The sequence below is a fragment of the Ascaphus truei genome, chromosome 13 (genome assembly GCF_040206685.1).
Source record: "Ascaphus truei isolate aAscTru1 chromosome 13, aAscTru1.hap1, whole genome shotgun sequence".
In the NCBI taxonomy this organism is placed as follows: domain Eukaryota; kingdom Metazoa; phylum Chordata; class Amphibia; order Anura; family Ascaphidae; genus Ascaphus; species Ascaphus truei.
The window spans coordinates 46,489,970-46,515,034 of NC_134495.1; the positions used below are offsets into that span (position 1 = coordinate 46,489,970).

General features: G+C 46.8%; 1 protein-coding gene across 5 annotated transcripts in view; it reads left to right on the forward strand.

The window, feature by feature from the left end:
* The window catches only part of LOC142465158 (uncharacterized), a 62,768-nt gene extending 45,545 nt beyond the window's left edge, over positions 1-17,223 (forward strand). For all 5 annotated transcript variants that reach the window (XM_075569112.1, XM_075569113.1, XM_075569117.1 and 2 more), the window contains one exon: positions 12,758-17,223. In XM_075569112.1, the coding sequence (XP_075425227.1) occupies positions 12,758-15,109 (2,352 nt within the window). In that variant the 3' untranslated portion in view covers positions 15,110-17,223. The remainder of the gene's footprint in view (positions 1-12,757) is intronic.
* The last annotated feature ends 7,842 nt before the right edge of the window (positions 17,224-25,065 follow it).

The window sequence follows — 25,065 nt, forward strand, 5'->3', positions numbered from 1 at the left end:
TTGTATGATGCGCTGGGCCTTTCTGTTTTTGTTTGTATACTGTAATGGGTGTTCACCACAAACAGGATGGTACGGCGAGGCTTAGGTGGAGATGGAATATACCGACCTTGAGCTGCGAACCAGCTTCCGGATTGCGAGTTTCGTAGTCGTGGGTAGTCCGGTCGGGGTAGGAGAGGTGCGGATCGTAGGGGTCACTAGCTGGATCGAGGGTAGGAGAAGTCAGACAGAAGAAGGTGCATGGCGAGACAGTGCTTGCGACCAGAACAACAGCCCAAGTGATTATGCTCAGCCAACTTCCTGGTAGAAGAGCTGAGCCTAAATAGCAGGGTCGTCCAATCAGGCGCAGGGCTGCACAACAGACAGGAATCAGGATGGAGCCAATCAAGCGACTGGAGCTTGACGGGGGCGGAGACTGCGCCCGATCCATACAATACCATCTCTTCGAGCAGCGGAAGATTTCCCTTCTAGGATACATTATTTAGTCTGACGGCTTTGAAATGGATCCAGCAAAGGTCTCTGCTATCCTTGACTGGCCTAGTCCCACTGTCCTTAAACACATCCAAAGATTGTTGGGCTTCATGAATTCGCCTGTTCATCCGGAATTTCTCTCAGATTACGGCTCCCATAACGGCCCTCATGTATGTGGCAAGTCCTTCTCAATGGTCGCCAGAGGCCCTCACTGCCTTTCAAACACTCAAAACAATCTTCTCCACAGACACCATTTTGGTTCACCCAGGTCCTTCCAAGTCTTTTGTTCTCGAAGTGGATGCTGCTGACATTGGGTCTTCTCAGCCAGAAAACCCTGCAGGTCTTCCTGTACCCTCTAAGCTCCTTGTTCCCCCACGCTTTCATGAAGTGCTACGTTGGGGGAAAAGCTCTATGTTTACGGGACATTCGTACGAAAGGAAGACCTCAGACTTTCTTCTCCGTTTATTCTGGTGGCCAGAGATCCGCCATAATGTTAAGAAGTTGGTGGCACCCTGTACGTCTGCTCTCAGACCAAGGTACCCCGCGTATTGCCATATGGGTTACTACAAATGTTGACCGCTCCTGACCATTTATGGACTCATCTGGCCATTGACATAAACTACGCCATCCAGAAGTATGACAACTATCCTGGTTGTAGTGGACCTCTTCTCTAAACAGGCCCATTTTATTCCTGTAAGGAAATCATCTTCCACAGCGGAGCTTTCTGATATTTTCATCAAGAAGATCTTCAGGCTTCATGGAGTTCCGACAGGCATTGTCTCGGATAGGGTAGCTCAATTTTTGTTTTAAAAAATGTGGAGAGTGTTTTGTCTACACCTGGGTATTTCCTTACATCTCTTCTTAGCCTATCATCGCCAGAACAATGGCTCACAAAACGAACCAACTAGTCCCTAGAACAATACCTCAGGTTCTTGGTGTCTGATTTACAAGACGACTGGGTTGAGTTCGCCCGTAATTCTCTCATGAACCATCCTAACAGTTACCTTTCTTTTCTGCCCTTGGGTGTCATCCCGCGCCTCTGCCTAATTTCACCACTTATTCAGGGGTTTCACCTGTGAATCTGAAGATTCAGAACTGCTCCGAACTCTGGAAGGCGATTCAGTCCAACCTCCACAAAGCTGCACTTATGCAGAAGTCGTATGCCGATGAGCACAGGAGACCATCCCCAACTCGCCAACCTCAAAATGCCTTCATCCAAATTTATTGGCTCATACAGGATCAAGGATTAAATTTATCCTGTCTCTTTCGAACTAGAACTGCACTCCAAAATGAAGATTTCTCGTGTATTCTATGTCTGCCTACTCAAGCCATTAATCCAGATTTTCTTCTCCTCTCCTGCATCTACCCCTCCTTCCCTTTTGGTCAACGGGTATCAGGGGAGTAGTTTTCAGGCAGAGGTGACTATGGGCATGCTCCCCCTGGATCGTGAGAAAACTATCTACATTTCTGGGGAAGAGTGAAGACAACCCCACCGGAGGGTAGAAGCAGGGGGGTAACACCTTTATATTGTTTTTATCACATGATTTTGCACTTGTTTATATTCTTTATCACAGCTTAATTGCATCAGTAAGCACTTAAGGATGTTAGCGCCTCCTTATTCACTATTATTGCACATATTAATAAATCTAATAATAAACAATTGTGGTGACCGTACCGATCAGCCTAATACTTGAGGAGTATTGTATTGAATATTGTGTGTGTGTGTGTGTGTGTGTGTGTGTGTATATATATAATAATTGGACACTGATACAAGTTTTGTTATTTCGGCTGTGTACCAAAATAAATTCAAGTTACAGTTAAATAATGAATATGGGCTTAAAGTGCAGTCTATCAGCTTTAATTTGAGGGTATTCACATCCAAATTGGAGAAAGGGTTTAGGAATTACATCTCTTTAATATGTAGCCCCCTCTTTTTCAAGGGACCAAAAGTAATTGGACAGGTGTGAGCTATTCCTTTGTTTTTTCATCATCAATTAAGAAGGTAAAAGGTCTGGAGTTGATTCCAGGTGTGGCATTCGCATTTGGAAGCTGTTGCTGTGAACCCACAACATGCGGTCAAAGGAGCTCTCAATGCAAGTAAAGCAGGGCATCCTTAGGCTGCAAAAAAAACGAAAATCCATCAGAGAGATAGCAGGAACATTAGGAGTGGCCAAATCAACAGTTTGGTACATTCTGAGAAAAAAAGAACGCACTGGTGAGCTCTACAACACAAAAAGGCCTGGATGTCCACGGAAGACAACAGTGGTGGATGATCGTAGGATCCTTTCTATAGTAAAGAAAACCCCCACTTCATCCAAGTGAAGAACACTCTCCAGGACGTAGGCATATCATTTTCCAAGACTATCATAAAGAGAAGACTTCACGAGAGCAAATACAGAGGGTTCACCACAAGGTGCAAAACCATTCATAAGCCTCAAGAATAGAAAGGCCAGATTAGACTTTGCCAAACAATATCTAAAAAAGCCAGCCCAGTTCTGGAACAGCATTCTTTGGACAGATGAAACTAAGATCAGCCTGTACCAGAATGATGGGAAGAAAAAAGTATGGCCAAGGCTTGGAACGGCTCATGATCCGAAGCATACCACATCATCTGTAAAACACGGTGGTGGCAGTGTGATGGCATGGACGTGCATGGCTTACAATGGCACTGGGTTATTAGTGTTTATTGATGATGTGACAGAAGACAGAAGCAGCCGGATGAATTCTGAATTGAATAGGGAAAAAATTGTCTGCTCAGATTCAGCCAAATTCAGCGAAGTTGATTGGACGGCGCTTCACTTTACAGATGGACAATGACCCAAAACATACTGCAAAAGCAACCCAGGAGTTTTTTAAGGCAAAGAAGTGGAATATTCTGCAATGGCCGAGTCAATCACCTGATCTCAACCCGATCGATCATGCATTTCACTTGCTGAAGACAAATCTTAAGGCAGAAAGACCCACGAACAAACAACAACTGAAGACAGCTGCAGTAAAGGCCTGGCAAAGCATAACAAAGGAGGAAACCCAGAGTTTGGTGATGTCCATGCGTTCCAGACTTCAAGCAGTCATTGCCTGCAAAGGATTCTTGACAAAGTATTAAAAATGAATATTTTCTTTATGATTGTGTTAATTTGTCCAATTACATTTGAGCCCCTGAAATAAGGGGACTGTGTATGAAAATGGTTGCAATTCCTAAACGTTTCATACGATATTTTTGTTCAACCCCTTGAATTAAAGCTGAAAGTCTGCACTTCTATTTCATCTTGGTTGTTTCATTTCAAATCCATTGTGGTGGCGTACAGAGCCAAAATTATGAAAATTGTGTCAGTGTCCAATTATTTCCGGACCTAACTGTGTGTGTGTGTGTGTGTGTGTGTGTATATATTTAAAAAAAACTAATTGAAAATACCCAGTAAGAACTAATAACAACATTTGTTTTTGACATAAGTTTATTTATTGTATTACATTTATACTTTACTACAATTAGTCCTTGTTACATAATTACGTGTGTGTGTGTAATTGTCGGATCTAGAAAAAAAAAGCCAAATGTGAATGACTAGTTTCCGCTTCACAATATCTAAAGCCGCATCCCGCCTGGGATCTTACCTGATCTGCAGACCCTCAATGTCCAGGTACCCTCATTTCCGCCATGTTATATGTTGGAGGGGAGGTGTTACCTACCTGTCTTCTGGGTTAGGGGAGAGTCCGATGTTTCCCGTGTGAAGCTTGAGTCAGATCTGGAAGAAAGCAGTATAGGTTATTTCAGTATAGGTATAGGCCAGTTAAGATATATAGCGTAAATAAGATATCTAGAGAGAGTGTGAGAGAGAGACAGAGAGAGAGTGTGAGAGACACAGAGCCTGACTAGGTAACTGACTGGATGGGTGACCGGGCAGGTGACTGACTGGGCAGGCGGGGGACTGACAGGGCGGGCGGGTGACTGACTGACTGGGCGGGTAACTGTCTGTGTCTCTCTCTCTCTTCTTGTCTCCCTCTCTCTCTTTCTTTTCTTGTCTGCCTCCCTCTCTCTCTCTCTTTCTCTCCCCCTCTCTGTTTCACTCTCCGCTCTCCTCCCTCTCTCCCACCCTCCCTCTCTCTCTCTCTCTCTTTCTTTCTCTCTTTCTTTATCTCTTTCCCTCCTTGTCTGTTTCCCTCCTTGTCTCTTTCTCTCCTTGTCTCTTTCTCTCCTTGTCTCTTTCTCTCCTTGTCTCTTTCTCTCCTTGTCTCTTTCTCTCCGCGCCTATCTCCCGCAACTCAGGCGGTGGAAGGCAAGGGAGCGCCGGGAGGCAGGGAACACTCCCCCGGACCCCTGTGGATGCAGCCACGGTGACTGATTGCAGAAGTGGGGGCTTTGCTTTAATTATGTGTTTTTTTTCATATACTAACTATATACCTCATATAGGAATTTTAGCCTTTGTGCTATTAACTGCTGCTGCACCTTTCTATTAGTATTGGTGTGCTCTATATACGTATCATACCGCTGTACCTCCTACCATACCATAAATACCATACCTGGTGGTTTAACTATATGGCATAGAGGTACATGTGATTGTTTATCATCATATATATATATCTATATATATATATATCTATATATATATATATATATATATAGATATATATAGATATATATATATATCGTTGTCCGGGATGTGAAGTGTGAATAAGTATGTGTAAATGTTGTATTGTAAAATTGTAAGCTAATGTGAATGTTATGTAATATTTGTGAAAAGTGTATTTGTAAAACAACAACAGTAGAAAGCACATGTATATGAGGGCAATTTTGGAAAGTGTATGTTAGTTGTTAGTTGTGAAAATGTTAGTGTTGGAAAGTGTTGGTGAAAGATGGTTATGTGAATTTTTGATAGTAGTAATGGTGAAATGTGTGTTGTTGAAATTAATGTAAAGAAAAGATGAGTGCAGTGAATTGAGTGTGTTTGTGGTTTGTTGAGTGTGTGTTTGTGCGTGTGTGTGCGTGGCTGATGGCGTGTGTGCGTGCTGGTTGTGGTAGAAGGGGAGTGTTGGCATGCACGTGGTATTTAGCATTATATTAAGTGTAGTGTGTGTGTGACCACGGTGAAGGTTGGTTGTGTGTGTGGATGAGGTAGTGTTGTGTTGGTGAGTGTTGTGTGGGTGTGTGGGTGTTGGTGTGTGTGGGTGAGATGAGTGTTAGTGCAATAAATGACACAGACGGCTCAATTTTAATTGTGTTCCAAATATATTTTATTTAAAGAAAAGTTGAGTATTGGTGGGAGGTGTGTTTCCAGCAGAGGGGGTGTGTTGGTGTAGACGTACGTTGAAATTTTGATTGTATTGAGTGTGGGTTTGGGGGGGGTAATGTGGTTTTGGGGGGGGGGATGGGGAGTCGGGGGTGGGGGGGATGTGGGCTTTGGGTGGGGGTGTGGTGATGTGGGGAGGGTGGGGTGGGGAGGGGTGGGGGGGTTTTAATGCTGGGTGTGTGTGTGGCGTCCACAGGAGGAGCTCCGTGCGGTGGGTGTTGGAGAGGTGAGGATCAGACAGCGCTGTTGCCTGGGGGGGTGGTGGGGGGGGTTAATGTTGGGATCACACAGCGCTGTTGCCTCGGGGGGGGGGGGTGGGGGGGTTAATGTTGGGATCACACAGCGCTGTTGCCTGGGGGGGGTGGTGGGGGGGGTTAATGTTGGGATCACACAGCGCTGTTGCCTGGGGGGGGGTGGTGGTGGGGCTTAATGTTGGGATCACAGAGCGCTGTTGCCTCGGGGGGGGTTGGGGGGGGTTTAATGTTGGGATCACACAGCGCTGTTGCCTGGGGGGGGGTTAATGTTGGGATGACACAGCACTGTTGCCTCGGGAGGGGGGGGGTTAATACCCCACTCCCCACATGCCCCCCCCCCTCCGCACATGCCCCCCCCTTCCCGGCGCTCCAAGTCACCCCCCTCCCCGGCAGGGGAACAGGCAGTGGCCAGGCAGGCTGCCTCGCGGCGGCGCCGAGTGGCCAAGATAGCGGCGGGCTGAAGGACCCCCTTCCTCCCTCGCGGCGCCAAGTGGCTAAGATGGCGACGGCCGGATGTAGAGGTAGGGGGAAGGTGTCAGTGGCGCGGAGTTGCGCTGGGGGGGGGGGGCGGATGATGTTTCCCCCTTCTGGCCGATCACGGTGGCTGCCTCCCTGCACCTCACAGACCTCAGCTGCGGCCACGTGCTGTGTCCGTTGGTGATGTGAGTATCACACAGCGCTGTTGCCGTGGGGAGGGGGTGTGTGTGTGGGGGGGGTTTTGGGGGTGTGGGGGGATCAGACAGCGCTGCTGCCTCGGGGGGGGGGGGGGGTGCGGTGTCCGTTGGAGAGGTGAGGATGAGACAGTGCGGTGAGGTGAAGGGGAGGTGTGTTGGCAGTGTAGGCCGTAAGAGGCGGTGTGAGCGTGCGGTGTGTGTGGTGTTGTGTGAGGGTGTGGAATGTTGCAGTGCTGAAAGCAATAAGACTGTGTACCTGATTGTGCAGTTCTGTCGTGGTAGCAGGAGGTCAGGGTTTTCTGGGTTGAGAGCAGTGAGGGTTAGGTGGAAATCTCAGGGTTAGGTGCAAATCTCTCAGAGCAGTGAGGGTTAGGTGCTGGCAAGCGTTCCCAAAGCTCAGTGAGTGAGTGGTGGGAGAGTGTGTCAGTGGTGTAGGTCAGTGAGGGGTGGGACAGTGTGGCAGTGGTGTTGGCCGCAGACCAATGAGAGTTGTGCGGGGGCGGACCGCAGACCAATGAGAGGTGTGCGGGGGCGGGCATGGCCTGAGGTGGAGTGACAGCCAAAGGTGCAATCAGATTGTCCGTAGGGACACTGGAAGATGCAGACAGGCATACAGTGCTTTCACTAATATATAATAAGATATATACACACACACACACACACACACATATGTTTCTGCCTCCTATGAGGATTTTAGTTACACTTTGTATTATATGTTCACTTGTTTATATGTATATTATTAAAATATTATAGTTTTGAATTTTTTGTCCTATGTGGACATATCTTATACTATATTAGTGAAAGCACTGTATGTTTGCCTGCCTGCATGCATGCCTGCCTGCTGGATGTCCGGTGTCCCTAGCGGCAATCTCATTGGTCCCTTGGCCCGCCCGCCCCCGCACACCTCTCATTGGCCTCACACTCACACCACCCCCTTGGCCCCGCCCCCACACCTCTCATTGGCCTGAGGCGGAGTGACGGGCCAAAGGTCCAAAAAAATAAATAAAACACACACACACACACACACACACACACACCTCTCTCCCCTCTCCAAATCACCTTTTCCCCCTCCCCAGCGGCATCACCTCTTCCCCTCCCCAGCGGCATCACCTCTTCCCCTCCCCAGCGGCATCACCTCTTCCCCCTCCCCAGCGGCATCACCTCTTCCCCCTCCCCAGCGGCATCACCTCTTCCCCTCCCCAGCGGCATCACCTCTTCCCCCTCCCCAGCGGCATCACCTCTTCCCCCTCCCCAGCGGCATCACCTCTTCCCCTCCCCAGCGGCATCACCTCTTCCCCCTCCCCAGCGGCATCACCTCTTCCCCCTCCCCAGCGCATCACCTCTTCCCCCTCCCCAGCGGCATCACCTCTTCCCCCTCCCCAGCGGCATCACCTCTTCCCCCTCCCCAGCGGCATCACCTCTTCCCCCTCCCCAGCGGCATCACCTCTTCCCCTCCCCAGCGGCATCACCTCTTCCCCCTCCCCAGCGGCATCACCTCTTCCCCCTCCCCAGCGGCATCACCTCTTCCCCCTCCCCAGCGGCATCACCTCTTCCCCCTCTCCAGCGGCATCACCTCTCCCCCTCCCCAGCGGCATCACCTCTCCCCCCTCACCGCTCCAAATCACCTCTCCCCGCTCCAAATCACCTCTCCCCGCTCCAAATCACCTCTCCCCGCTCCAAATCACCTCTCCCCCCTCCCCGCTCCAAATCACCTCGCTTCCCGCAGCTGCCACGCGGCGCGTAAGATGGCGGACCCCCTTCCTCCTCGCGGCGCCGAGTCAGACGGTGGCGGCGCCCGGAAGTACAGGTAGGTGTCGCTCCCCACCTCCGGCGCCAAACGGAACTGAGAAAGGGCGCATCAACTGAGGTGTGTGTGTGTGTGTGTGTGTGTGTGTGTGTCACTGTCCACTGCCCCCCCCTCCTATCCACTGCCCCCCCCTCCTGTCCACTGCCCCCCCCTCCTGTCCACTGCCCCCCCTCCTGTCCACTGCGTCCCCCCTCCTGTCCACTGCGTCCCCCCTCCTGTCCCCCTCCTGTCCACTGCCCCCCCCCCTCCTGTCCACTGCCCCCCCCTCCTGTCCACTGCCCCCCCCTCCTGTCCACTGCCCCCCCCTCCTGTCCACTGCCCCCCTCCTGTCCACTGCCCCCCCTCCTGTCCACTGCCCCCCCCTCCTGTCCACTGCCCCCCCCCTCCTGTCCACTGCCCCCTCCCTCCTGTCCACTGCCCCCCCCCTCCTGTCCACTGCCCCCCCCTCCTGTCCACTGCCCCCCCCTCCTGTCCACTGCCCCCCCCCCTCCTGTCCACTGCCCCCCCCCCTCCTGTCCACTGCCCCCCCTCCTGTCCACTGCCCCCCCCTCCTGTCCACTGCCCCCTCCCTCCTGTCCACTGCCCCCCCCTCCTGTCCACTGCCCCCCCCCTCCTGTCCACTGCCCCCCCCCCTCCTTTCCACTGCCCCCCCCTCCTGTCCACTGCAGGAAATGCAGGGGGAGGAATCCATGCCTTTGAGGCGCCCCCCCTCCCTTTGACGCCCCCCCCCTCCCTTGACGCCCCACCCCTCCCTTTGACGCCCCCCCCTCCCTTTGACGCCCCCCCCCTCCTTTGACGCCCCCCCCTCCCTTTGACGCCCCCCCCCTCCCTTTGACGCCCCCCCCTCCCTTTGACGCCCCCCCTCCCTTTGACGCCCCCCCCCTCCCTTTGACGCCCCCCCCCTCCCTTTGACGCCCCCCCCCTCCCTTTGACGCCCCCCCCTCCCTTTGACGCCCCCCCCCTCCCTTTGACGCCCCCCCCTCCCTTTGACGCCCCCCCCTCCCTTTGACGCCCCCCCCCTCCCTTTGACGCCCCCCCCTCCCTTTGACGCCCCCCCCTCCCTTTGACGCCCCCCCCTCCCTTTGACGCCCCCCCCCTCCCTTTGACGCCCCCCCCCCTCCCTTTGACGCCCCCCCCTCCCTTTGACGCCCCCCCCCTCCCTTTGACGCCCCCCCTCCCTTTGACCCCCCCCCCTCCCTTTGACGCCCCCCCCCTCCCTTTGACGCCCCCCCCCTCCCTTTGACGCCCCCCCCTCCCTTTGACGCCCCCCCCTCCCTTTGACGCCCCCCCCTCCCTTTGACGCCCCCCCCTCCCTTTGACGCCCCCCCCCCTCCCTTTGACGCCCCCCCCCTCCCTTTGACGCCCCCCCCTCCCTTTGACGCCCCCCCCCTCCCTTTGACGCCCCCCCCCTCCCTTTGACGCCCCCCCCCTCCCTTTGACGCCCCCCCCTGCCTTTGACGCCCCCCCTGCCTTTGACGCCCCGCGCGCACACACTGACTGACTGCCGCACGCACGCACACACTGACTGACGCGCACACAAAGCCTGACTGACGCACGCACACACTGACTGAGGCACACACTGACTGTGTGTGCGTCAGTCAGTCTGTGTGTGTTTGTGTTTCTGCCTCAGACTCACTGACGCGCGAGCAAACACACAGTGACTGACGCACACACGCTACATGAAGCTGTAAAGGAGGGAGGGAGGGGGGGGACTGGATTGATGTGAATGGGGGACAAACAGAGAGAGGGGGGAGGAGAGAGAGGAACGGGAACATTACATCCCGGGCAACGCCGGGTCTCTCAGCTAGTATATTATATATGTCAATATATTGTCAGCTTCTGGTCATCGGACCACCTTGTGGAGATATGTTATCTAACGAACTATCAGTCCACTTATCTTTTTCCACAGAGAGTGCTAAATATAGGATCTTTTCAGGATATTAATAAATTTGCCAGTATCACAGATCCCTGTTTATGATAGAAAAAACTATGCACTGTACACACAATCTGTTGTAGCAAAATGTGTCCGAAAATTTAAATACTCTCTCCAGAGCGTGCAACAGTTCATTCAGAGGCCAAAGCATTACTTATTAAATGTTTTTCCTACATATACAAAAATACTGTGCTTAGATTACAGAAAAAGGATTACAATAACATACAGTTACAATAGATGCAGAACAGTTTCTTAAAGCAAAAGGATGAAACAAAAACAGAAGACCCTATAACATTACATTGCCATGTATCAAGATTTTCCCCCAGAGAGGTCACTGGCAAAGAGCTGAAAGATCATGTATTTGGTCCAAACACACCTCTGTTGAAATCTAAGTTCCTACTACTTTGCCAATACTTAAATATTCTTTTACCACATGGAAACATAAGCCCACCCCCTGTTATAAATCGGCTGTGAGATTGACAGTTTTGACAGAGTAGAGAAAAAAAACCTTTACAAACCGGCGTTTAAACTTTACCACAGTAGATACGCACTCATAACTTTTCTTAACTAATAATACTTAGACACGTGAGTCACATCAATACATTAAGACGTTCATGGTGGACGCAACAAGACTAAGCACCCTAAACCTGGGCAACAAATGGATATCTTTTCCCCCAGAACCCGTCAGACCTCCCAGATCAGGAACCATTGCGTTCGTCTCGCTGTCACGAATGCAAATATCCAAATTATAGATGTCCGCATTGCTGTCAAGTCCCTGGTTCTATGTTTCATATCTCTGGGATGGCAAAGGATAGTAACACCCCCCCTGGCCACCCATAAACCTCTTCCAGGGATCCTTTGAAAACCTCACAAACCTTACCCTGTTTGTTTGTGTTAGGAAAGCCACAATTTACTTCCAGCTCCGGCAAAACATTTGTTCTTATCTCTAGATTATATCAGTTTAACACTTGGCCTGGCTGAGGCGTTAACAGGCCATAAACCATTACTTTATACTCTTATCACCCAACTCTAAGCTCTCTTTGAAGGCCAACCCAATACATTGTATTGTTAAACCTAAATTGTGTCAATATTAACCCCTGAAGCACCAGATGGATTAAAATACATAATATCTCATGATGATGTGAGAGCCTCATTCGCCCTGAAGTAAAATGGCTAAAAATAGAGGTAAGAGGGTAACCAGAACATGAAAGATCTGGCTGGATCCTAGGTTTTTGATATTTTTGTCCTCCTGTGACTCCACTGAGTGATCTATACATCCCAGGATGTTATATACACCCCTTTGAGTGATACATATATACATCCTTGGTGTTATTATTTATAAAGTGTTTTACCAGGACATACTACAGTGAGAGTTACCTCTCATTTTCAAGTATGTCCTGGGCAGAGTTAAGACAAATAATACAGGGTTACAAATACAGTTACATAAGTGAACAGGGTATACATTATATACAAGACATTGCATGCACAGTTAAAGAAAATATATATTATAGGCGTATGTAACAGTTACAGACCAGATTAAAATGTGAGACAGCCTTAGTTTTGAAAGAATTTAAACTGGTGGTGGCTGTGAGAGTCTCCGGTAGGTTGTTCCAGTTTTGGGGGGCACGGTAAGAGGAGGAGGAGCGGCCAGATACTTTGTTGAACCGTGGGACCATGAACAGTCTTTTGGAGTTTTGTTGGTGCCTGAAATTCTTGGCATTATCCCAGGAATGAGCAAGAGGAGTAAACCATTACACACACACACACATACACACACAAAAGTCAAAATAAATCGTATTTTATATAGACTAGTGGTTCCCAACCCCATTCTTAAAGTATCCCCAGCAGGTCAGGTTTGAAGGATATCTGCTTCAGCACAGGTGGCTCAATTTGGTGGCTGTAATTTTGATTGTCATCTGTGCTGAAGCAGGGATATCCTTAAAAACCTGAGCTGTTGTGGTTACTTGAGGGCTGGAATTGGGAATTGCTGACATAGACAATCATGTATGTGGCTTCAATAAAAGAAAAGTGTTTACACCCTTTAAATATATTTAGCTCAAGGCAACTAGAGAGGGTGGACAATGAAAAGTCAATGTGACCATTTTGCTAGTTGGAAAAGTAGAGAGTAATGCTGGTTTAATATGCACCCCTCTGTTGAAATCCAAGGGTTCCTACACCAGCCCCCCATTCTCTCCCCAAACACCCCCTACCACCACATCCCAACTTCCAGCCCCCATGAACAATCTTTATTTTTTCAGCATGTTATTTATTTAACAAATTAGATTCTAAGTCTCATGTAAAGTCTACGATTGCAACTCTTCTTTTTTTGTACTTTCCAGAGCTCCACTTCTCCGGCGACAAAGCAACTAACTGAGGAAGACTCAAGTGATGCGACCGAGACAAAGAAAATCTGTCCCATTAACACTGATATGATTAAGAAAGAAAAAGATGACGAGGAGCCAGACAGCTGCGATGAAATATGGTGGAAAGGACTCAGTTTGTACCACGAGGAGATAAACCAGACAAGCAACCAATATAACGATGCTATCATCAGCTTGAACACGGCCTCTGCAAAGGAGTTCAACTCCAGTCCAGAGTTTAAGGACCCAGTAGGTGGGACGGTTTTTGACGTGGAGTCCCCGTTTCAGCCGTCAGCGGAGAATGTTTCTCTGCAATGCTTTGGGAACAGGACGCTGAAGTTTCAGAGCTCTTGGTACTCGGATTTCCCGTGGCTTCACTACAGTCCCCAGTTGCAAGCTGTGCTGTGCTTCACCTGTGGGAAGGCTGAGAGTATGGGTCTTCTGGACACCTCTAGGACGAGAGATTCTGCTTTTACAGTCGTGGGGTTCTCTGACTGGAAGAATGCTTGGGAGAAGTTTGAGTCTCACCAAAAGTCCAAAAACCACGAGTTTGCCATCTGGAAATTAATCCATGTCTTGCAGAACCAGAAAAGGGAAGCTGCTCTGCAGCAGCAGAGGAAGGTCAGGCAGGCTATTCCCAGCGCATGCCTGAACAAGCTGATACACGCCATGCGCTTTCTGATCCAACGAGGTCACACGTTTCAAGGCCATAAGTCGATCGAGGAGGGTTTGTTTGAACTTCTGAAATTGTTGGGCCAGGACAATGAAATGTTCAGGCATTGGCTAATGACCAATCAGAACTTCACCAGTGCGGAAATTCAGTATGAAATTATCGGTTTAATGAGCCATGAGATTATAAATTTAATTACAAAGGATGTGAACCAGGGCTCGATGTATTACTCTGTGATTATTGACAGCATCCAGAACTCAGACACACAGCAGCTGAGCCTCTGCCTGCGCTATCTGGATGCAGACATGCAGTCCCAAGAGGACTTTATTGGGTTTATCAAACCCATGGAGGAAACGGGCACATCTGCGGCAAACCTTATTCTGGACCTTCTTGCTCGACATTCTTTACCCATTGATCTCCTGAGGGGAATCGCCTTTGAGGGGACAGCCGGCTCATCGCTGTGTTACATGGAATCCTGTGCCTTGCTGAAGCAGAAACAGCCACTGGCCATGTTTGTACATTGTGGAGCACCTTCTGGCAGTTTCTTGACAAGGGATAGCAGTCACGCCAGTCCAATTTTGCAGCAAGCCTTATATTCTGTCAATGACCTGTGCAAGCTATTCAGTAAGACCACCAAGTACAAATTTTTGCTTTCTGAAATGACTCCTTGCTTCACTAGTCAGACTCGGTACTTGTGTCCCTCTAAATGGTGTGTTCACTTGCCTGTGATCAATACAGTCATCCAGAATTATAGGCTTATCATAGAGGGTCTGGAGGAAATGGACACTGATACCAATGAGGTTGGAGTAAGAGCACATTTTCTTTTAGAAAAGTTTGTTGAAGGAAATACTTTTGTCAGTTTGCTTCTTATAAGATCCATAATGGAGCCTCTGAACATCCTGAATATAAACCTGGAGGAGCAGAACAGACTTATGGATAGTACATTGAAGAAAGTGAGGATGGTGAAAGAAATATTAGTGAGGGTGCGACAAGAGGCAACGGTTGTGGATTTCTTAAGACAAGCAGAAGAAGTTGTGACTAAACATAACTTGGTACCAATAGCAACTCCACCACCAAGAAGATGGCGCTGTCCGGCTTTTGACAGTGCGGATCAACAGGTTGCTGAGACTACGGAGGATTTCTTCAAAAAGGAATATTTCAAGATGCTTGATGCCATCATTTCTCAGCTGGAGAACCGGTTCCTTCAGCAAGGATTTATTGAGTACTGTCATCTTGAAGATGTGCTTCTTTGTGCAGGAAAGGGGGGAGAATCGGATAGTGTCATTGAGGAAAAACTGTCCATCCTCTCCAAATATCCAGAGTTCAACATGCGAATGCTCAAAGTCCAACTGGAAATGTTTGCACACAAGAACACATACAGCTCGTTGGCAGAAGCCGTTCGTCTTTACAAGTCTGTTACCCCTGAAGTCGAGGAGATTTTTAGCGAGCTGGGTAAATTTCTGAAGTTTCTCCTCATTATTCCAGTGAGCAGCAGTGAGAATGAGCAGGCCTGCAGCCCGTTCCAGCGACTGAGAACTATGCTCAAGTTCACCACCACAGAGACACGCTCAAGTGACGTGGCTGTCTGCTATGTGGATGAAATACGCTTGGACAACCTGTGCTTGGAAACTATAGCCCACAACTTTGTTCAAGGCTTGTAATGACAAAAGCTGCCTCTTTGTGACTGGATTATTTGCAGGTTGGGATGTTCTCAGGCCCAACATGAATGATTAATAGCTACAACTGTGCGTAAGATTTCAACACAAAATGTCTTACTTTAGCAGCCATTTTCTGCCAAAAAGTATCACACATGTCAGAGAAGTCTTTTTGTTTGTTTTTTTTCTCCCTCTAAGGCCAATGTGACTACTGTAAACAAGCGTTATTTTGTAAGTTAATTTGTTATCGGTTTTGTTTATGAATGATGCATTAAGGTAATATTACCTTGTTGTTGTGTGTTTTTATATGAATCAGAACTCTTGTTGGAGAATGTATATTGAGTAATGAGACTAGCTAAATAAAATGTATTTAGATTCTGTGTTGTAATGTCATAAAAAGCACAAGGTGACCATTGTGTATTTCAAGGAATAAGTGTATAAATTACATTTTTCCTCTGCCAGCAAAAAAAAAAATGACAATAAACAGGTGTTCTTAATATCCTGAACCTTTTTTGCTGCTTTAAAATAGGGCTCTGAAAAATGCAACGTGTATGCTACAAGGATATATGGATATATATGAAGGAGTGTAGTCGCCTAATTATAAGGCAAGCAGACATAGGGGGCGGTATTGTCCTACAGGACAAACTGGTCTATCTTGCTGAGGCCGCACGACTCCTATCTGACCCAGTCTCTTATAAGACTCTCTTCCACGTGATCCCACTAAAGATTACCAGGCCATTTTGCATATATTTTTGAGTAATGCATGTACTAATGGTTTAATTTCGGTCGATGAGTTTAAATTTTTGTTTATTACACACCCTTGGATTCCCATATTTTACCACCTACCAAAAGTTTACAAAGATCTGGTGAATCATCCTGGCAGGCCCATAGTCTCGGGGATTGAGTCAATGACATAATGTCCCAATATGTAGATTTTTTTTCTTCGGACCCATGTGGTCAAACTGAAGTCACAAATTAGGGACGTCTTGCATGTCATTGACTCTGTCTCCGAGATTGTTTGGAAACCATATTTTGTGTGGGCAACATGTGATGTGCAATCATTGTGCACATGTATTGCTCACGATATGGGCCTGTCAGCGATTAAATATTATTTGAATCACGATAACCAATTAGTTGATACACAAGGTGCATTTATTTTATCATTTATCCAATTTATCCTCACTGACAATTATTTTTTGTTCCAATCACAGTATTATTTACAGATCTGTGGAACGGCCATGGGCACAAGGTTTGCCTCCAGTTATGCTAATTTATTCATGGGTTTTTGGGAGGATAGCCATGTCTATACCAATAACCCATGGGGGGTGGGCCTGGTGTTCTATGGCCGTTTCATAGATAATATTATTATCATTTGGGACACACAGTTGGGGGATATCTTGGACTTATTTGCACACTTTAATAACAACACCTTAGGCCTGGTTTTTACTTCAGTGGTTAAACCTGTGGAAGTGGTCTTTATGGATCTAAAATTAAAGATAGATTCAGATGGCCACATTTAAACAGACACTCATATAAAAGAAGTGTCTGTTAATAGCTACATACATCCCACCAGAAGCCATCATCCAAAATGGCTGTCGAACATTCCCTTTAGCGAGTTAAGTAGGATACGACGCAATTGTTCCTCTGATGTATTGGCTGTATCCTGTGCATGTCTGACCCGTGGCCACGTTGGAACACACGGGGTTATGTCATACACAGGGACTCCGAAGCATGGAGTTGTCACGCATGCGCAGTCACGATTGTGGGATCAGGAGCTATATGGCGTCCCTGCCCTAGAGACACATGCGCAACACTGCGGATATGCATTCTAGTAAGCGCTCCAGTCGCCTGCTGAGGCGTCATAGAGAGCAGTGACGGCTATTGGTCCAGTGCGTTCCACGACTCGTTGCGTGCCACAGACACCTCACACATGCGGTTTCGCGGGCTTTGTCGGGTCCAACACGGGTGAGTTGCTTGTATTTCATAATTGGTATGGGTATATATATGTTGGGTCACTGGCACTCATTCATTGCACATCCCTGAGGAAGGTCACGTTCTGCTGACCGAAACGTTGTATGCAGTGCCATGTATTGTAGATATGAATACAGTTTTTCTACTAACCTGGCTGTCTCTGTTTTCCGGATCCCCATCTGGTAAATATTTGGTCTTCATGTGCATTAGTTTCTTCACGTTTACAGTGTGCCTACTGCCCCTCTACATATGTGTGTGTGTGTGTGTGTGTGTGTGTGTTTAATGCATGTCTTTCTATTCTCACATTGGTCTGTCCCATTCCATTTCTTATTCTCTTTTCCTTCCCTCCTCTCACTTCCCCCTTCACCTCCCCTCCTCCCCCTCTCTCCCCCCCACCTTCTTTCCCCCTTTCCCTTCCCCTCCCCATGCTCTTTCCCCCCCTTCTTTTAGAATCATTTTAGGCATTTTGACTGCATGTTGGTTTTCTATCAATTATTAATTTATTAATATATTATTTGATTCTTGGTTCATTACATTAACATTAGCTCATGTCCCTGAATGTGTGGTATTTCATTCATTTATTTATTTATTATATTCACTTTATTTCCCGTTTGTTTAAGGGATTAATATTATAATTTTATTACATTGCAATCATGTGTTACCATTTACTTTTTGACCAATCAAGTTCAAGTTAGTGTAGTATATATATTCTGTTTACTAATGATGCCGCACCCCCTGCCGAAGTCGGTAAGTGCCGACGAAACGCGTAGGGTCTGACGTCATCACGCATTACGTCAATACGCATCACGAAGTTCTGTGGTGTTTCCCTGCTACCGCAGGGGTATTTGTTTACTGGCAAGCGGTTCTGGTTCTCTGTTTGTGGAGACTCTGCTGAAGAATATCTGGACTTCTAAATGTCAGGAATCCACTCCTGGCTTTTCTCGTAGCCTTGCAGGGTGCTGCTGTTCTCACTAATTCCCTCTTTGCAATCAACAGCAGCTGTGTGGGCTCACTGCAACCTAGCCTTGTACTCAGTCATTGGAGCAATGCCCTCACACCCTCCTCCTGGGATTGGCCTGCTGGCCTTTAAATACTGCATTCCCACAATCCCTCTCTGCCGAGCATAATCCTTCTTGGATGTTACCTGTGTTTTGCCACAAGCCACAGGCTTGTTATCTCTCGTTACTAATCTCTGTTGATTATTGTTCCAGTTTGTTGTTCCTGTTTCCTCGTAGCCTGCAGCTACTTCGCTGAGGCCTGTGTTCCTGGTTCCCGGAGGTCTGTGTCGCCTGCCTGGACTTAGCAACCTGCTGCATACACCTCTTGCTGAGGTTGCTGTTTTGACCCCGTGGCCTGCTGCTCTTTCTCCCTTTGCAGAGGCCAGCTTTAACTCCCGTGCTGAAGCACCCCGGAGACCTGCTGTGTGCTATCTCCCTGGAGCCCGCAACCTGCTGCTTCTACCCTTAGCAGAGGTTGCTGTTTGGACCCTGTGGCCTGCTGCTCTTTCTCCCTTCGCAGAGGCCAGCTTGAACTCTTGCGCTTAAGCCCTGGATTACCGGTGCTGCCTGGCTGTGTGCCCACTCCGGCCTGTCTTCCCTCTCCTAGACCGGGGCCGTGGACGCCACTCGCGCAAACCCCGTTCCCGACCTGCAGCGATTACGCTGAAGCAGGAGGACCTGCTTGATTTCCTGTTGCCGACTCCCTGCTTGGACTACGACTACCTGGACATCTCCTATCCCGACTCTGGCTCGTCCAACGACTACACTGTTCTCTCCAGTCCTGAACCTGGCCAGTTTGACTATGAACTTCGCACTCCGGACCAGTCTGCGCGATATAAGGTCGGTGATTTCATAACCGAGTCTCAGCCACACGGTCCGGCCCCGGTTTGTGGCGAGCACAACCGTAACACTAAATACCTGTACCACGCCTGGTTCCACAGGATTGGGGCTGTCGTTTGTGGCATATGGGAACATCCCTTCTCCCCGGCGGTGGGACCACAGGCATGTGGGTCACAGTGAGTTCATCAGGAGGTCCCTTCTCTACCATCGCATTAGTTTTATCAGGGCTACGAGACGCCAAAGAAACCATTATGTGTGTTTTATTTTCCTTCATCTTGTAAGTGTGTATTCTCTACCACACATCTAATTTATTACATTTTATTTATCTGCATCTCTGAAGATAATGTACTAGGGGAGTGCGCTTTTTTCTTTTCTTTTTCACAGTGCTTGTCTGGGAGTGATTCTCCCGTGGATGTAGCAGCCCCCCTTATTACATTCTATCTGGCTTTGGGACATTTTTTGCCCAACTTAGAGGACAGTTCCACTGGATTCGTTTTCTGCTGGATTGGACTTAGAACTAACTGGTATTTGATTGTTTAGAGTATTAATTGTGCATACAACTGTGTATTCAGTGTTGTCTGTATGTATATATATATATATATATATATATATATATATATAGTGCAGAATAAATGAGTTCTTCAGTATTAGGTGATACCTTTTTTATTGGACTAACAATTTATGTCATAGGACAAGCTTTCGAGAGTTATCCTCTCTTCTTCAGGTCAAGCAATACTGATATACAAAGGATTCAATGGCTAAAACAGTGTAGAGAGAGGGGGAAAAAAACAACAGATATTTACTGTAGATAAGGTAGGGTGTTAAATATGAGGAGAAGTGATGTCCCACAGGTGAGCAGTATCTTCCTTCTTCGTGATGGAGTATAGAGTGTCTGTGCATATTCATTCTTCCTTGTAGTTTTTGGCTGGTTTCCCCAATGTAGCAACCTTGGTCACATTTGTTGCACTGAATCATATACACTATATTCCTGGATGTGCAGCTATATGATCCTTTAACATTGAATGTTCTATGGTTGTGACTGGCTGTGGGATCTTGGCAAATATGTTTGCAGAGTTTGCAGCGTTTGTTGCTGCACGGTTTTGTGCCATTATCCATGTCTTTAAAATCGTTGTGAAGTTTTCTGCTGACTAATTTCTGTTTGAGGTTTGGTGGTTGCCGGAATGCAAGAATGGGAGGTTTGGGAAAGATTTCTTTTAATGTCGCATCCTCTGTCAGCATGGGTTGCAGATCTTTGATTATTTTTCGTATACCCTCTAGGGTAGGGTTGTATGTGATCACTAGTGGTATGCGTGTGGTAGGTTCTTTCTGTCTGTATTGTAGCAGGTGTTCTCGTGGGGCTTTTATTGCAGATGTAATAGTTTTGGCAATGGTCTTTGGTTTGTATCCCTTCTGTCTGAACGATTCGGTCAGGGTTGTGAGATGCCTGTTTCTGTCTTCAGTGTCAGAGCATATGCGGTGGTATCTTATAGCCTGGCTGTGTATGATGCCTTGTTTTGTATGAGTGGGATGGAAGCTGGAGTTGTGGAGGTAACTGCATCTGTCAGTTGGTTTCTTGTATACAGATGTGTGTAGTTTTCCATCTTTCAGTGTTACTGTAGTATCTAGAAAGTTTACTAGGTTTGCCGAATAATCCATTTTGAGTTTCGCTACAGGCCGGGAGCAGAATGGAAGATTCGGCTCCCGGCTGCCTCTTAAGGCTTCCCTTGGCCTGCCCCCCCGTCCCTCCCCCAGGGGTCGTGACGGCGGCCCAGAGGTCCTAGCGAGGTGAGGGGGGAGGGGGCTTGAACCCTGGTCATGGGCATCCCTCGCCTAAATGGCTGGAGGGATTTCTTGACCAGGGAGACTGCGAGGGACCCCCTCCCACTTGGAACCAGTACCCACATATAAACAGACAAGTAATGACAGACTCAGTTTGGAGGTATAAAAGGCAGCGGCTTTGTTTATTAACTATCATAATAATGGAGTAAGCGCTAGTCCATGCCAGAGGGGGGTCAGAGGGTCAGCCAGGCCTTGGCCTGCTGCCCCCGTACCCGGCCGAGCCCTAAAGAGCCGGCCATTGTCGCAAGTGGGTTCCCGGGTGTCACGTTCGCTTGACCCCGCCCATTCGCTCCTACCCCCGGGCGACGCCCGCCCCGAGCCCATCTGGCATGGACAAGCACTTACCCCCGAACTGCCGCCACTCACGGCTCTATTTAAACCTTAAATTAGACCGTGCTGCCAACACCGCTAGGACCCTCTCCAGCTCCTCCTGCAAATCGTTGTTGAACAAATCCGCCCCTATCTCAGATAAGTGTATGCCGTCGGCCCGAAACAGGCCGATTGACTTGTAGTCGAACTCGGGATGGGTGATCTGCCATCCCCCACACTGCGTCACAAACTTTCCCACCATCTTGTTCAATTTGACCCGCGCTCGGTCGACGGCGCCCGGTGCTCTCGCACCCCTCCACACTATCCTGCAAACTATGTCCGACCAAACGATCTGTACTCCTGGCCAACGGGCGAGTATGAGGGCTAGGTCGTGTTTTATCGAATTAACCAGCTCGAAGTAGCGTCGAGCGGCCAGATAGTTGCCCCCGACGTGGAGGAGCAGGATCTGTGGCGCCCTCCTATCCCTACCCATCACCATCACCAATAGCCGTGGGAGCAACTGAGCCCACCGCAGCCCCCTACCTCCCCCCCATACCACATTTGCCTGCTCCGCTCGCAACCCGAGGTTTGCCCCGTATGGGCGTTGGACAGCCCGCTTCTCTGCCCAGTGTATAAGCGAGTCTCCGATTATCCAAGTGGTTGCGGCATCTGTGAAGGCATAAAGGGATGAGGGGGGTTTATCCAAGCACGCTAAATCCCAGATAATGTGGACCTGATATAGGGCCGGTATCTGTTAGACTTCAATCGCCCTATTTTTTGGATCGCAGCTACTGACAGCCAAATCAAAATTGCTTGTAATTATCCTGCTTGCCTCTATTCTTATCCACACTTTCTCTCCCCCCCCAGTATCCCTCCCCCTCCCCACCTTTCTTTGACACTGTCCCCTGGCTTCAAACACATTTAACACCCTACCTTATCTACAGTAAATATCTGTTGTTGTTTTTTTTCCTCTCTCTACACTGTTTTAGCCATTGAATCCTTTGTATATATCAGTATTGCTGACCTGAAGAAGAGAGGATAACTCTCGAAAGCTTGTCCTATGACATAAATTGTTAGTCCAATAAAAAAGGTATCACCTAATACTGAAGAACTCATTTATTCTGCACTATCGCAACTGGACTAACACGGCTATTTTCTGCTATATATATGTATATATATGTATGTATATATATATATATAAGAGAAGAAAAAAGCGCCCGATCCTTGTATAAAATCAGATATTTAAGGTTTAATAATCCATGGACAAGACAAATGCACACTCACACTTTGTCAGAATGAAAAAGGCATGTTATGGGACCAGCCCATGCACCAGATGAACGTGAGGTATCACCGTCGTCCTCCGTTTTGGATGCGGTGGAAATCTTTGCAAATGGGTGTTGCTGCAGCTGTGTTTGCTGGAAAAGGGTTTTAAACCTTCAAAACCGGAACACCTCTGTTGACTGCGGCCACCGTTTGCTTCTTACAGCTCCGAACAGAGGTGTTCCGGTTTTGAAGGTTTAAAACCCTTTTCCAGCAAAAACAGCTGCAGCAACACCCATTTGCAAAGATTTCCACCGCATCCAAAACGGAGGACGACGGTGATACCTCATGTTCATCTGGTGCATGGGCTGGTCCCATAACATGCCTTTTTTATTCTGACAAAGTGTGAGTGTGCATTTGTCTTGTCCATGGATTATTAAACCTTAAATATCTGATTTTATTCAAGGATCGGGTGCTTTTTTCTTCTCTTTTCTATAGGTTCGTTGGGAGGTTGGTGATCCCATGAAGAAGCTGCCTGGACCTTTTATTTGTCAATATCAAGGACTTATGTGGACTTAAGTATTGTTCTATTTTTTTATATTTTATTATTTTTATTTTTACATTCATTTTCAATTTATCACAATACTCATTTTTTTTAGCAATTTTTCTATTTTTCAATTTTGTAATTTTATGCTTTTTACAACATTTTTTGGTCCATTCATTATATACTATACACATAATATTAGATCATAATATAGATTTATCTATTATTACACACACACACTTTTTCACACAAAATATTATATATTTTTTTTCACGCAATTTTTACTCATATATAGTAGTAATTTACAGGGTACAAGTCCCAATCAATAGTTCCTAACCACAAACATTTTTACTATTTGCAATTTTATGCTATTTTTGTACTAGTCATCTGTGCTGGGTATCACCTTGCTGAATTGTATTGGGGCCATAGCGGTTTTGTGTGTGGTTGAGGAAGGGCGCTGTCTTTTATTTCTTTTCATATATATATAAAGCAGAAAATAGCCGTGTTAGTCCAGTTGCGATAGTGCAGAATAAATGAGTTCTTCAGTATTAGGTGATACCTTTTTTATCTATATATATTTATATTTATTATATATATATATTCAATAAAGGTCTGCGCTTGTGTAAAATATGCCAGAGAATATAAGAAATTATATATGATGAAAATATGTGTATAATAAAATAAATAAAAATATTTAACTAAAACAATTGAACTGTAACTGCATAATCAATGATATCTAATTAATAATACACGGATAAATACATATGCTGTGCTGTAAACCCTCCTGTAAATGCACAATACAGATAGTCCTTTGGAGTCTAGAAAAATGTCCAATGAAGGGGAATAAAACAAAGCACTAACTGGAAACAGGCAGCTTCTTAACGAGGGCACAACGACCTCCCTCTCCACCTGCATAGAAAAAAAGAAGAAGAAAAAAGCGCCGAATCCTAGTGCATTACTGTGCAAAAAATAAATTTAATTCCCAAAAAAGGCTCATAAAATAAACTCACAAACATAGAATATTTAAAAGCATATTATGAGATTATACTCATGCTCCAGAGGATCAGCAACCGCCGCTTTTCTGCTGTACTGCTCCGTGACTCCACTGTGTCCAATATTACCCTCGTTGTTCACCGCCAGCAGGAACTCACGATATCAGGCTCTCCGCAAACTCCTCTCCCCGGGCACACGCCAACAGTTGATCTTTGGTTCCCTCCGGGGACGATGGATGCGGCAGGACAGCGGATGACGTCACACGGTAGATGTAGATACCAAACAGGTATGAATAACGAGCAGGTTTGCAAGAAGCGTTGGAAGATCCACTGCACACCTGGCCCTACACGTTTCATCAGCTAAACTGACTTCTTCAGGGGTTGGGCTCTGGGTCTATTAGTGGACATATATATACCCACGAGTCCAATTGGCTAAATTGAAGGTAATTGGCGGATCCTGTGTATACAATCAAGATAACTGCATAGTCTAAATTTATACAGATACAGACACCCACTGTACTATCTATAAAAAATGGATGTTATACTAATAACAATAACAAATATAAAAATGAATTTAAAAACACTCTACACAATATCCTAGACTTTCATATGTGTCCATTCTCTATAATAGAGACCACAAAAAATATATATAAGTGTAAATACCTCAAATCAACTGAATGCACAGTGATAATTGGATGGTATTGGATATCAAATATTAGATATTACTTATTGGCTTGAGGAGAGTGGACCTAACATGTATCATTCATAAATGATGGATGGAAAAATACTAATACATATATGCATAGATAGGCTGAATACATATATTATAGAATTTATGTGTAACTAAATACAAATACGACCCATAAAGAAAAAAAGAATAAAAAGAATGAAATAAAATTAATCAAACAACAGTGTCATATATTAATACATAGAGAACATGACCCTTTGCTACTAATATTAAACTCACTCCTCATAAATGAATAAAGTGCTATGGTGAACCGTGTGAGTACTTGTGAATAAAATGTGAGTGAAATTATTTATATTCACTAGCACTCACACGGTTCACCATAGCACTTTATTCATTTATGAGGAGTGTTGTGTGATTGGCTGTACCGTGCAGTCTTGGGCTAGATATACGAGTGGCCTAGGATACATGTCCGGTCTGCATTTCGATATTTCTTTGTCATAATTGGGTAAACACCCTAACTT